At 40.5% G+C, this 15,460-nt stretch overlaps 1 protein-coding gene across 1 annotated transcript in view; it reads right to left on the bottom strand.

The window, feature by feature from the left end:
- The window catches only part of LOC107567013 (protein very KIND), a 72,602-nt gene extending 59,090 nt beyond the window's left edge, over positions 1 to 13,512 (bottom strand). Inside the window, exons 1-4 of the mRNA XM_016252595.1 lie at positions 13,308 to 13,512; positions 5,911 to 6,109; positions 3,888 to 3,946; positions 2,575 to 2,721 (exon numbers count right to left, since the gene is read on the bottom strand). Of these exons, the coding sequence (XP_016108081.1) occupies positions 2,575 to 2,721; positions 3,888 to 3,946; positions 5,911 to 6,109; positions 13,308 to 13,418 (516 nt within the window). The 5' untranslated portion in view covers positions 13,419 to 13,512. The remainder of the gene's footprint in view (positions 1 to 2,574; positions 2,722 to 3,887; positions 3,947 to 5,910; positions 6,110 to 13,307) is intronic.
- Between the last annotated feature and the right edge of the window lie 1,948 nt (positions 13,513 to 15,460).

Here is a 15,460-nt window from a genome sequence, read left to right as displayed (position 1 = left end):
CCTCGAGAGAGCCTCGCCGCCTTCATCGAGTGGGTGCTGGTGTCCTGCAAGTCCCATCTAACCGTGGACATCGCTGACAACAACACCAGCCCCCACTCAGGACCCTGAGCCCAGCCCACCATCTCCCCGCGGTACGGAGCATAAACCTGAGCCCACCGATGACGGAGAGCCATTTCCCGCCGCAATCCACGAGCCGGAGCAAAGCCCCCCGGCTGAGAAGTGGATTGCCTCGGATGTTGAGCCCAACGTGTCAAACCAGGTGCGAGAGCCGGTGACAGTGCCCACCACGAGGGAGCAAGCCGTGGACGGTGTGAGCGCAGAAAGGAGCCCCCCCCCTGCATCATGGCTGAGGGTGAGCGGACTATGAGGGTAATTCAGGGCCAAAATGAGGAGGAGAGACTGCGTGATACCCAGTCAAGCCCAGGAAGTGCTCCTGATCCCCCTTTGTGGCTTCTATCAAGTCGGACTAAACGCCACCACACGAGCGCAGTTGTCTGGGGATGGTCCTCGAGAGAGCTTCACCACCTTCGTCGAGTGGGTGCTGGTGTCCTGCAAGTCCCAGCTGACCGTGGACATCGCGGACAACAACACCAGCCCCACTCAGGACCCTGAGCCCAGCCCACCATCTCCCTGCAGTACGGAGCATAAACCTGAGCCCACCGATGACAGAGAGCCATTTCCCGCCGCAATCCACGAGCCGGAGCAAAGCCCCCCGGCTGAGAAGTGGATTGCCTCGGATGTTGAGCCCAACGTGTCAAACCAGGTGCGAGAGCCGGTGACAGTGCCCACCACGAGGGAGCAAGCCGTGGACGGTGTGAGCGCAGAAAGGAGCCCCCCCCCTGCATCATGGCTGAGGGTGAGCGGACTATGAGGGGAATTCAGGGCCAAAATGAAGGGCGCCTGATCCCCAGTCCAGCCCAGGAAGGGCTCCTGATCCCCAGTCCAGCCCAGGAAGGGCTCCTGATGTTTCGTTTAGCCCAGGAAGGGCTCCTGATCCCCAGTTCAGCCCAGGAATGGTTCCTGGTGTTTCGTTTAGCCCAGGAAGAGCTCCTGAGATTTCGTTTAGCCCAGGAAGGGCTCCTGAGATGATGCCCAGTCCCGCCCAGGAAGGGCTCCTGATCCCCAGTTCCGCCCAGGAAGGGCTCCAGCCCAAGAGCTCTCTCCAGTGCCCGCTCCTCAAAAATGCCCGCCCTCCCACCTGCTCCGGCCTCCTCCAGCGTCACCATGGTCGGAGTCTCCCTCAGCTCTGCCTCCTGCCTCCGAGGCCCGGACTCTGCCTCGGCCCGTAGACACAGTGGCTCCACCTCGGCTCCTAGCTCCCTCGCCTCCACCCATCGATCCATCAGCTCCACCGTGCTCCCTCATCCCTCCGGCTCCGCCTCGGTCGGGCGTCGACCCGCCATCGCCTCTGGACTCCTCTCCTCTGGCTACGCCTCGTCGCTCTGTCCTACTGGCTCCGTTGGGCTCCTTCCTCCCGTCAGCTCAACCTTGGTCCTCAGTTGCTCTGCCGTGGATCTCTGCCTCCGCCTCGGTCGCCAGAGCCCTCGGCTCCACCCTGGCCCCCCGGATCCTCGGCATCCCCCTGGCTCGTTGGATCTCCGTCTCCGCCTCGGGCTCCTCCTCCACCTGCTCCGCTGCCGTTGGTTGGCCCCCTGGAGTCAGTGGACATTCCTCCTCCATTGCTCCTCCCTCTGTCGGCTCCACCGTGGGCCGCTATTATGGCTGTGGCCAGGGTCCCACCTGGCTCCTCCCTCCATCGTCACCTCCCTGGACTCTGTTAGCCGTCCTCCTCCTGGAAGTCTGTCCTCCGCCTGAACATCCACCTGTCTGCTCTGCCTGCCAGCCCTTTGCCTTCCCCTGTCACCATCTCACATCCTCTGCGTTGTCCTCCTCCTAGTCCCCCTACCCCCCTCCCTCTGTTTCTACGGTGCGAGGACGCACCTTCCGGGAGGGGGGAGTAATGTAACACCCCTGTGGACTGTTTGTTGTGGTTTCTTCCCCTTTTGTTGGTTTAGCCCGTCCAATCATTAGTTAATTACCCTCAGTGTGCTCACCTATCTGCCCTATAAGTTCCTGTCTCGTGTATTGTCAGTTATTGTGAATGTTACCCCGAGTGTGTGTGTGTCTCATCTACCCTAATCTGCCTTGTTGTCTCTACATTAAATATCCTTGTCATCCTGCCTGCCTCCACACACCTGGACCATGACACTAACAATGCCTTGGAAGAAAACAGTTCATCTTAAAAAAAAAAACATATACATAAACCCAAATAGGAAATAAAAAGAATCAAATCTGTATGTGTGTGAAAATATTCAGATGTAACCCCTTTGTAATCGTTAACATTTTCATAACTAATTTAATTACACATTTTTTCTCAGTAACTGTAACAGATTAGTTACATTTATTTTGTAATTGAATTACATAATTCCGCTACATGTAACTACTTACTCCCCAAAACATATGTGTGTGTGTGTTTTGTCTCGATACAGCTTTTCAATTAAATTTTTATGCTATATTAACAATGAGAAAAGCAGAAGCATTTCCACTGGTGCTCTCAGTCTGTCTGTGATGAACCTGGAGTCGCGGTCGATCCTCAGGTTTCTCTCGCTGCATCTGCTTCAGCAAACACCTGCTCTCTTCACTCAACTCCACCTGCAGCTCTGCCTCCGACACATAATCCAGCACCGCCCACAGGGTGGAGCCTAACGAGAACATGTGACCCTGAGAGAGAGAGAGAGGGAGAGCGAGAGGGACGGAGGGAGAGGGAGAGAGGGAGAGGGACGGAGGGAGGGAGAGAGAAAATTATGTAATAAACATGCAAAAAGGGCCTCCATCTGAAACAAATTGAAGTATATGAAGTATAAAATTAAAATTAAAATCTGACTATATTTTCTTCTCTTTTATCAGTTGTTTTATTGGTCAGCATGCAGCCGTCTGCTGCATCCATCAAACCTGACGCCTCTTTCAGTCAGCCTTTCCATTAAAACAAGATCAGAAGAGAATCTCAAGATTGCATATACCTAATGACAACATGCATCCGATCATCAGGATTTGAGAAAACATGATCAACTAGTGTTTCAGATAAAAGGCTGTTCATTCCCACTGAAAGAAACATTATTATCTCAGCAATGCAAGCCGCCTGCAGTCATTCTGGCTTGTGGCTGTTACATGTTTGATGTTTAGGACTGTAAAGTGTTATGATTATAGCCACATATAATATAGAAGCCAGTGGGCTGTTTGCATATGATATCATGGCATGAAAACCTTTGTGCAAGTGTGTGTGATTATCTGGAAGTTGAGCGTTTTGGCTCACAGATCACAGTCCTCAGGGCTCATGAATCATATAATATCATATCTGTGTGTCACAGAAAAGCCCAATCCAGATCTGACGGCTCATCACAGAGTATGTATCAGCACCATTCACACATGCTTCCAGAACGACCTATTACATATGTTTTATGATCTGGAATATTCTTAAAAATACATGCATTTAAAAACATGCAAGCTTTTTAATATGTATATACCATTTTTATTAATTTTTATTTCAGCTTTAGTTATTTTAGTACATCAAGAAACTAAATGAAAATGAGATGAAATAAAATATATATTTTTAATATTTAATTTTATTTCAGGTAACAGAATTTTTTTTTTTTAATGGTTTTAGTTTTTGTTTTTGTTAACTATAATAACCTTGGTGTCTAATGCAATTAACATGATATATATATTTGTTTTTGTTAGTATTTTTTATTTATTTTTTAAATAAGCTCTCTGTGTTGGTCTTTCAAGATAAGTTATTAGTACGACCGTATATTTGTAATGCATATTCATAACAAGTTAATGCATATTCATAACAAGTTTAAGCAGTTCCTGGACTCATGTTGTCTCACCTCAAATGTGCTTCCAGTCTTCTCCAACTCTGGAGGAACGAAACAGCCGTCAGGATCACCTGAGAAAAAAGGACAAATCAGCTAGATTCTCACACTCTCACAAACACAATCGAACATGAGTGATGCTTGTCCATGCAAAAGTCAAATATAAAAAATCATGAGCTAGAAAACACAAACTGATAATACGTGAATGAATGCAAATGCAACGCATGCTAAAGAGCAGTCAGACACAAAAGCACAGAACGATCAAACGCTCCGGTGGTGATGTTTAATTGCACTGCCTTCATCAATAAGAGAGCACTTTCTCTCTGTGAATAAGAGGTGCCGCAGTGTCTCGCTGTCTAACTGATCCTCATCCAGACGCTTCTGCTGAAATAGGTCAGGCTTTCTCCTCCGGAGTATGTTAGATCCTCCAGAAACTCCTCAGGGTTATGCTGGCCGGTATATTTAGATCGCATGTGGTGCGGCCTTTGAGAAACGAGCTGGAGGACCAAACCACTGCTTGTTTTTCTGTTGTTCTCATTCTATGAGACCTGAAGCAGATCTAGACCTGTTTTCGTGATGGTTTTGAACTTACATTTGTGATTTTACAGGCATAGAGAGAAGGGTTACACTGTGAAAAACACAATGTTTCATGTATTACAGGATGGCATATTGGTGCTGGTTTGTTTTACAACCAGGGCCAATAATTAAAACTCACCGAGCGTGAGTGAAAATCAGCGTTGGCGAGTATACAGTATGAAACGCTGCTGGCCGGTCACTTTTTTGTAATTAAGTCTAACAATGCCTGAGCACATGACATGGTTTAGTGTGATGTCTTCACGTGAGCAGCTCATGATTACAGTGTTTTCATTGACGAGATTGTAATGAGAAGTGTCTGAAAATCTGAACAAAAGAGAAGCATTTGAAAAGAGAGGTTTCTCTGCAGTTTTCCGCCAAAATAAAAGCTCTAGGCTTAACGTTTTTGAAAGCAAAGAAGAAGAAAAAACAACCATAAATATATGTATTTAAATTTTTACTCTTGTTATATAAAATAATAATAATAATAATAATAACAGGTAAATAACAAAATTAATAATAATAATAATAAATAAAAAATGCAATGAGATGTGTTTCACAATTTGTTCTGTCGTTTTTTTTTTTTTTAATTTTATGAAATGCACATACAGTTTTTTGGATGGTAAAACAATATTTATGGCTGGTAAAGTTTTTACTCTTGACAGGTGTGGCAAAATGTTAGTTATAGGCCCTGTTTACAACGTCTAACATAAAATGCAACACAAAACACCTAAATGAACATTACTGGTAACAAAAATCAGAAACAAAACTATTTATATAAAATATAATCCTATGTGACGTGTCACGCAGGGATTTCTGGGAATGTCCTTTTACTGTTTTTCATAGTAAATTTATATGGTAATTGGTAGTTTTTACTTGCAAAAACCCTAAATTTGACATAATTTTACAGTAAAATGACAGGTAACACTTTACAATAAGGTCCCAGTAGTTCATGCATTAACTAACATTAACAATGAGAAATACATTTGTTTTTTATTCACCGGAGGAAGCATTATTATGGACTATTTTAGGATGGATTAGTTTCAGCTTTTGTCTTCTCCAGATGTTAACTGATGGACTGGAGTGCTGTGGATTATTGTGATGTTTTTATCAGCTGTTTGGACTCTCATTCTGACGGCACCCATTCACTGCAGAGCATCCATTGCTGAGACACTGATGCAATGCTACATTTTTACAAACCTGATGAAGAAACAGATCTTGGATGGCCTGAGGATGTGTAAACCAGCACATTTTCATTATTGGCTGAACTATTCCTTTAACAATGTGTTTTACAGTGGTGGGAGGGTGTCGTATCTGTTAAACGTTATGCAAACGAATGCATCCATTATCTACACAATGGCACAGCGTGTCACACATGTGAAAATCCCACTTATGAAGAAGCCAGGGAGACGGTGACTAACGCGAGCGCTGAGTGATGGATTGACTCATGCAGCTGGTGACTCACCGTTGAGCTGCTCCATGAAGCACACATTACCGTGAGCGTTGAAGGCCAGCGTGTCGGGCGTCACGCAGAGGGTGTGAAAGAGCGGTGAGAGGCCGATGCTCTGGAGAGAACGAACACACTCCACACACACCGCCCACAACTCCTGCTCCGACAGCCCACCGTCCCGCAGACACAGAATATCAGCCAGAGACACGTTCTCCTGAGGATGGAGAGCACATACTAACAGATCAGTCTCATGCAAGAGCAAACACACACATGCATGGGTTCAAACGTCTGTGAAAACATGTTTGCATTTTTCTAGTTTAATGCAAAAAAAATGCACAAATTATTTTAACAGCATAACAGTAAAAGTCAAATGCAAGTGAACACAAACCCACATACTAGCAGTCAAAAGTTATAGGAATAATTAAGATTCTTTAGTATTTTTGAATACTTCTGCTCACCGAGGCTGCATTTATTTGATCAAAAATACAGTAAAATTATGAAATATTATTCTAATGTAAAACAGCTGTTTTCTATGTGAATATCTGTTAAACTAATGTAATCCTGTGATGTGCAGCTGTATTTTCAGCGTCAGTACTGCAGTCTTCAGTGTCACATGATCTTCAGAAATCAGTATAATATGCTGATCTGCTGCTCGAGAAACATTTCTGATTATTATCAATGTTGAAAACAGTTGTGCTGCACAATATTTTTGTGGAAACTGTGATACATTTTATTTTTCAGGATTCACTGATGAATAGAAGTTCAGAAGAACAGCATTTATTTGAAATTAAATTTTTTGTAACATTATAAATGTATTTACCGTCACTTTTTCATTACTTGAAATAAAAGTTAAATGAAATACAATAAAATATAAAAAACTTTGTATTTATTTAAGTTAGTTGGCAAGGCAACATTTCTCATTTTAATTTAGTTTAACTTTATGTACTAAAATAAGTCAAACTAAAACTTAAATAAAATGTAAAATTACATAGACAAAACAAAATTAAGTTACTAACATTTTAAATAAAACAGACAATATAAAAATAAAAACTCAATTCAAAATATTAATAAAAACTATGACAGTAAAAATAAATAAAAAATAAGATTTAAACAAATAAATGAGTACTTTAACATATAATAATATTTTCCAAATAATATTTTAATGATATTTATAGCATAGATTTTTCACAGTGTAATTTGTGTCTTTATACAAGCACCTATTATAGATGCCTTTATAATTTTAGGACGCAGGTCTCTCGCATGATCATATGATGATAAATAATTAAAAAACCCTGTCGTGACACACTGTTTTTAGAGTACATCACTGTATATTAAATCATAATTTGTAGTATATCAGGTATTAGTTGAAGTACTTCATTTTTACAGTAGCGGTTCTAGAGTTTAATACTCTAGTTAAAGTTAATGCTGTAATTATGTGATGCCCTTATTTCTATGCTGGCTCTCAGCATCCCAGCATGCACTGCAGTGTAAATAAATGATACGGCTGCACTGTTTTTGCTGTTGTGTGTTTTATGTTGTCACTTTTAGTTACTGCAACACAAGAGACTAGCACATGAATAAAAAAAGACAAACAGCATATGTTAATACACCAATAGAGAATGAAACTCTTCACTGGAGCTGAATAATAACGTGTTTATAAGGCATAAAGTTGCCATCTCATGCAGCTGTAATGGCACGAGCCCGTAAATAGACAATCTCCCGTGAGAACAGAGCGTTTCTCCTCAACCTCCCTACAATCTCTCTCTCACACACACACACACACACCTCAGGAAGTTCACAGCAATCCTCACAGAGAAACAGAGAGTCTGATCTCGTCCTCTGATCGCAGACACAAACTCTGAATCACAAACACAGTTACATCATGAGATTGTGTGTGTTTATAAGCGGGTCATGAGAAGTGATCTTTAACGGGATCTCTGTAAATTATTACGTGTTTGTTCCTCGGGTGGAGTTGAAATATTCACTATTATTTCTCATTTCTCAAAATATATTCTCCAGACAAATGTGCCATGTTTTCAACCCATAAGCTAGCCCAGTTGGTATTACCATAGAATTATGACAAAAAAGAGAAAAGGAAATATTTGTATGCAAATATATATTTGTAATACGCTCTCTCTCTCTCTCTCTCTCTCTCTCTATATATACACACAATCAAGTGAATAAGTTAGGACACCATATTGAATTTCAATTGTTGCTGCCATCAGTCTGAGAAGAGTAATACGGCCATTTCCAAACAATTTGAAGTCCATCATTCTACAGTGAGGAAGATTATTCACAAGTGGAAGACATTCAAAACACACACCAATCCTCCGAGGAGTGGACGTCCCAGCAAATTCACCCAAACATCAGACCATGTAACACTCAGAAGAATGGCAGACAACCCAAGAGCTACACCACAGACTCGACAGGCCTCAGTTAACATGTTAAATGATAAAGCTCATGACAGTACAACTAGAAAAATATGGGACAAGTATGGCGTTTGGAAGGCTTGCCAGAAGAAAGCCTCTTCTATCTGAAAAAAGCATGGCAGCATGGTTTAGGTTTGCAAAGTTGCATCTGAACAATCCGTAAGATTTCTAGAACAATGTCCTATGAACAGATGAGACCAGAGTGGAGATGTTTGGCCATAATGCACAGCAGCACGTTTGATGAAAACCTAAAGAGCATATCAGCACAAACATCTGGGCTGTTTTGTGGGCTGGCTGATGCTTTGGGGCTGGCTGGCTGGCTGGATAGCTGGATGGATGGATGGATGGAATACCCATGTGGTTGCTAAGGTGATGCAATTCGGTTGCACAGTCATCGAATCGACCATGGACTCCTCTGTATACCAAAGTATTCTAGAGTCATCTGTGAGGCCATCCGTCCGACAGCTAAAGTTGGGCCAGTATTGGATCATGCAACAGGACAGTGACCCCAAGCACAGCAGCAAATCTACAACAGAAGGGCTGAAAAGAAAAGAATCAAGGTTGTTTCAATAGCCCAGACAAAGTCCAGACCTCATCCTGACTGAAATGCTGTGGTGAGAGCTGTGCATAAACTTGAATATAAACTGGAGCAATGTTGTAAAGAAGAGTGGGCCAAAATTCCTCCAGAATGATGTGAGATACTGATAAAGTCATACAGAAAATTATTACTTCAAGTTATTACTGCTAAATGTGGATCTACAAGCAATTAAATCATAGGGTGTCCTAACTTTGTCGCACAGGGTTTTCCTTTTTGGCTTTATTTTTGTTAAATAAATAATGACATGATGTGATATGTCATGTGTTGTTGTTCATCTGAGGTTTTATTTTCCAATTTTTATGACCTGCCAAGGACCAGATAATTTTTTATTATGTACTGATACAGAAAACCATAGAATTCAATAGGGTGTCCTAACTTTTTCACATGACTACTGGGTTCTCTCCTTTGTGATGCTTTTCCAGGCCTTTACTGCAGCTGACTTCAGTTGTTGTTTGTTTGTGGGTCTTTCTGCCTTTAGTTTTGTCTTCAGCGAGTGAAACGCTGCTCAATCGGGTTGAGATCAGGAGACTGACTCGGCCATTGCAGAATATTCCACTTTTTTACCTTCAAAAACTCCTGGGTTGCATTTGCTGTATGTTTTGGGTCATCGTTCATTTGTACTATGACGCGCCGTCCAATCAACTTTACTGCATTTGGCTGAATCTGCGCAGAGTGTATATCCCTATACACTTCAGAATTCATCCGGCTGCTTCTGTCTCATCATCACTAAACACCAGTAACCCAGTGCCACTGGAAGTCATGCACGCTCATGCATCACACTGCTCAATGTTTCACAGATGATGTTGTATGCTTTGGATCATGAGCTGTTCCAAGCCTTCTCCATACTTTTTTCTTCCCGTCATTCTGGTACAGCTTGATCTTAATTTCAGCCGTCCAAAGAATGCTTTTACGGAAGTGCTCTGGCTATTTTAGATGTTTTTTGGCAAAGTCTAGTCTTCTCTTGATTGTAGACTTTGACAGTGACACCTCTGCCTCCTGGAGAGTGTTCTTCTCTTGGCTGGATGTTGTGAAAAGGTTTTTCTTTACCATGGAGATAGGGCTGGGCGATTTTTCAGATTTTATCGATTAATTCGAATTTAATGTTTTGCCATGATTTGATTTTTTTGAAATCGAGGAATCGTGATTTTGAATGGAAATATTACCAAACGTTATAATTAGACACTTTTACTATGCCAGTGATAACAATAAAGAGAAAAGAATGATGCAACCGCATGTTGGCGCACGTGATGAACTGCTCATGTGTGACGCGCTCAGTGAAGGACCATAAGTAGAATATCGCTAGGTGCCATTCACACAGAATTAAATTTTGCATTGACAAAGATGCTACACGGGCGGTGCAATAGAAAAATCATGCAAGAAGATGGGAGTGAACTTCTTTCAACTTGAGCGTCGTGTTTTTAGACTGCTGTTTCATGCATGAAGGCTGATTTATAGTCGACGCATCTGCAAGTTCGCTTTGAGTGTGCGCAACCTCATTTCGCGTAGCATTTTTTGTAACTTTCCGCACAGCTTCGCTTCCGAAGATGCATGACTTCAAGGCGACTCTAGCCGAACATGCCGAAACAGAAGCAAATTGATGTGAAGTTCAAAATCAATCTGGTGCTTTTTGACGCTTTAAGGGGAAAACAATGCATAGTTTTTTTGTATAGTTTGTCCAAGGCTTTATAATTGAAGTTTTATTTTTATTATATAAAAATAAAACTAGAATTCATTTAGATACTATTTATACACTATTTGCTTAAAGTTGTCTTGTGTTTGATGCGAAATAAAACCGAAAGCTTAAGATTAATTTAATCAGTTTGTACATAAAGAAATTATTAATTCATCAACTCATTCATCACTCGAGAAGTCTTTTTCCGGCAAATGAATTCTTCTCACCGGTGATTCCTGATGGTTTTAGAGGACAATTACTCCTCGTCGCCCCCTGTCGTTTCAAAGAATAGGACAACGGTGAACGCGACAAGTATAAAAGCCTCATCCATTGCGGAGCAGAGCAAGGCCAAATTATAAATCCCGCTTGAGATGCTGCAAGAGACGCGAGCGCAACAGTCAAACACGTCCATGTTTACATAGAAAAACAATGGAAAAACAGCGCAATCTAATAAAAAACCTGTAACTACTACTGTATGTCTGATATTTCATGTTTACATCATGGTGACTGACTGAAAGCTGCTATTGTTTTTATAGAACATTTATAGTTAATAATAGTTTACTGGTGTGACAAGTCATTTTGAATTTGAGTTACCTTGACTTTTGAGATTTTTAAAGCATTTTCCTTGTATTATTTCTGAACATATAATATGTATAAGACAAGTTTGTACAAGATGTAGTTGTAGTTCATGCATCTTTTCTGCAAAGATATTTAATGAGTGATTTCTTTAACATTTACATCATGTTGACAACTTCATGTGTGGTGCACTTGGAATAGATTTTCTTTAACTACAGGGTTAATAAAGAAAAAGTTACTTGAATCATGTTGTAGTTACATTTTCAAGTTGACTAGTTAAAAATCTTTTATTTAAATCAAGAATCGGTCAAATGTTCTGAAATGTTTTATTTTTTATTTTTACTCCCTGCCCTACATGGAGAGGATTCTCCGATCATTCACCACTGTTGTCCTCCGTGGACATTTTTACGTTGCTGAGCTCACCAGTGCGTCTTTTGTTTCTAATAATGTACCAAACTGTTGATTGTGATGAGAATACCCTCAAATTAAAGCTCAGTGTCCACGTTAACCCTTGTACGGTCTTCGGTCATTTCTGACCGGAGAATTTTACATTTTGAATTTTTTTAAATCGTAGCTTCACCAGAATGGTACAACACTTGGTGACTTTTATGGCACTCATGGTAATAGTCACACTGGTCTCTCATGGACCGACCATAGGAAATGAATGGGAAATGGGGAAAAAAATCTAAAATACAGAAATGTTTTATGTGTACAATCTACAAATCCCCCACTATGCAGAAAAAAAATTTAACAGCAATGAAGGAGTGAACCTCTAAAACATCTAGAGTACAAAATCAACACACCAACTCACACACGCACGGACACGGACACGGACACACACACACACACACACACACACACAAACTGGTGTGACTGTAACACTGCAACTATGTAAAATAAAATCAATAATTCGACTACAATGCAGTAAAATAGTGGACAGCAAGGAAGGGGTTAAACTCTAAAACATCAACAGTGTAAAACGGATACATCCACTCACACACACTTACTTACACACACACACACACACACACACGCGCACACACACACACACACACACACAGAATTACACATACTCAAATGAATTGGTAAGGCTATAACCATATAGCCAAAATGAGTCAGAAGACTGAAATAAGAGGTTAAAATCAGATCAGACCCAGAAGGATTAAGCTCTGGTAAAGCATTCCTGTTAATTTTTGTTACATTTTTATATAATTGTAATGTTTTCTGTTACAAGCTGCTTTCTGTGTTCAGGTTTGAATGTAGTAATAATAATGCAAAAACCTACACTTCAAATCAACATTTAAAACAACACAAAATACAAACCTTGACAAAAAGTAGTCTTTGAGAATGCCTTAATATACATTTAAATCCACAACCTAATAAAAGTAAACAATTATGTATAAAAACATAAACCTCTCTAGAGTCCTATACAGGAATCTAGTGGTTACACCATGAAATTACAGGTTTTTCTTTTTTTGCTTGCCTTATTAATTGAAAAATAATTTTAAAAATTAGAAAAAAAGCATTTTTTTGTACTATTTTCAATGGGAAAAATTGATCATAATTATTGCATAAATATTAATTAGTACCATGGAATTCTCTCAAAATACAAAAGAAAAATTATTGAACACAAATATATTAGACTGATTTTACTGATGAAGAAAAAAAGTAAAATTTCAGGTGTCCGGTCACTTTTGACTGCGAAGAACATGAGTGTGACTCCCAAATGAGGGTAAATTAAGCCCATATTCATTATATAACTGTAACTTGAATATGTTTTGGTCAACAGCTAAAATAATAAAAATTGTGCCTGTGCCCAAATGTATACGGACCTGACTGTAATGTGTGTGTGTGAGTGAGTGTGTGTGTGTGTGTGTGTGTGAGTGTGTGTGTGAGTGAGTGTGTGTGTGAGTGAGTGAGTGAGTGTGTGTGTGTGTGTGTGTGTGTGTGAGAGAGAGAGAGAGTGAGTGTGTGAGTGAGTGTGTGTGTGTGTGTGTGTGAGTGTGTGTGTGTGTGTAATTTTTGGTTAGTGCTTTAAGACTTGATTAGATTTAGACATTTAGAGATTCGTGTAATGTTACAGTGTAATATGTGTAATATAGAATGTCTTCGTGAGAGACTGATCAATCAAACTCACCTCGTCCTCGAGCAGTGGAGGAAGACGCTCAACTTCCCAGCGCCTCTCCTCCTCCTCTTCCTCCTCCTCCTCCTCATCCAGACCGGCCGCTGCGCTCCGGAACGTTCCCATCGCGCCGCAGGATCGATCCCTCTCTGGTTCTCTCTCGGTCCGCACGAGCAGCGCACTGGATTCCGCTGATCGGTGACCGACGGTAACGGGGGAGTTGACTAACTGTGCTGTCATGGTAACGACAGGCGCCTCCGGTCCGCTGCGCGCAGACGCGGCACTCTTTTTATTTACTCGTCATCATGACCCGCATATGCGTCACAAACGTTTTCCCTTAAAACATCTGCAATAACTCTCCTCTGAAAGGTTTATAAAGCCTCTAAAACAGCGAGAGAGCGCCTGCCTGTGGTACATCCTTACAAAACAGCCCTGTGTACGGTGTCACATTAAATATGGGGCAAGTTGTCAAGTCTTATTTGTAATTTAACATTTTACCTTTTACATTTTTGTTTCATCGTCTTAAATTGGATGAATGAATGAATGAATGGAGATATTGTGGAAGCATATTTGATATTTCAACAATAAACATATATATATATATATATTTTTCCTTCTCAATATCAATATGCAAAATGTTCCCAATTTGACAATTTAGTAATAAAATAAAGCCACCCTGAGAAATATTTGCTTGTAAAGAGTGTGACAACAAGCCCCGGTTTTCCCCTATACTGGGATACTGAAGGTTTATATAAAACAAAAAATACATTTTACAAGAAAATACTATTACTTATGGAAGCTTGTTCCCACCACAGAATAAAAAAATAAGAAAGGTAATTTTCTCTCACAATTTGGAGATATCATTTGATATAATAATTTGATTTAATTTGCTATGATTTTTTATATGATTTTTTTTTATTCTGAGTTTATATCATAATTCTGCCGTTTTCTGAGTTTACATCTTGCAATTATTATTTTTTCCCTCAGAATTGCAAGAAAAAAGTCAGAATTGTGAGATGAAAAAGATGCCTTCCATATATTTCAGTTTTTCAATTTTAAAATTTCACGTTTAATTCAATGTGCCATGGATTGCACATTTATTTACACCACGAGTGAATGTGAATATGAATATGTGAATATAGTCAAAGTTAAACAGTATGGCACACAGTAGGATATTTAGAAAGGAAAATGTTAAAGTTAAAAAAGAAGAATCAGGTAGAATCAATACATTCTGAATAATTTAATGCCATTGTGTGAATAATATGTAATCAATCCATAAAAAGTAGTCTGATTAAACATTTTAAAATGTTATATACCCTAATAACAATTACTTAATTTTTGGAATCTGATTATGTAATCCAGATCACATGTAATCAGTTACTACCCAGCTGACTATAAACAAAATGGTTCCCTACATTATGAGAGAATTTTGCAGTCAGATTAAAATGTTCACCATTTTTCAAAAGGAAGTTTATTTTTACTTTAATAAGTAAAACACAAAAACACAGGGATATGATCAAGAAATGCAACCTAAACTAAAAGTAAACCGAATTGGCCCTGGGTTTCCTAATAATTCAGCCCAGAATATAATGATTTAACTCAACTATATGATCATCCAAAGAATTATAAACATCCACAGGCAGAACAGAGACACACAGACACATAGAGACGCACAGAGACACAGAAACACACACAGAGACAGACACACAGAGACACAGACACAGACACAGACAGACACACACAGACACAGAGACACACACACACACACACACACACACACACAGAGACACACACAGACAGACACACAGAGACACACACACACATAGAGACACAGAAACAGACACAGAGACACAGAAACACACACACAGACAGACACAGACAGGCACACAGAGACACATACACACAGACACACACACACACACACACACACACACAGACAGACACACACAGAGACACACACACACAGAGACAAACATAGAGAGACACACACACACACACACACACAGAGACACACACAGACAGACACACAGAGACACACACACACATAGAGACACAGAAACAGACACAGAGACACAGAAACACACACACAGACAGACACAGACAGGCACACAGAGACACATACACACAGACACACACACACACACACACACACAGAGACACAGACACAG

Source organism: Sinocyclocheilus grahami, unplaced genomic scaffold (assembly GCF_001515645.1).
Source record: "Sinocyclocheilus grahami isolate Dianchi unplaced genomic scaffold, SAMN03320097.WGS_v1.1 scaffold1121.1, whole genome shotgun sequence".
In the NCBI taxonomy this organism is placed as follows: Eukaryota; Metazoa; Chordata; class Actinopteri; order Cypriniformes; family Cyprinidae; genus Sinocyclocheilus; species Sinocyclocheilus grahami.
The sequence above is the reverse complement of the archived record's forward strand: the minus strand, read 5'-3'. Positions and strand labels throughout refer to the sequence as shown.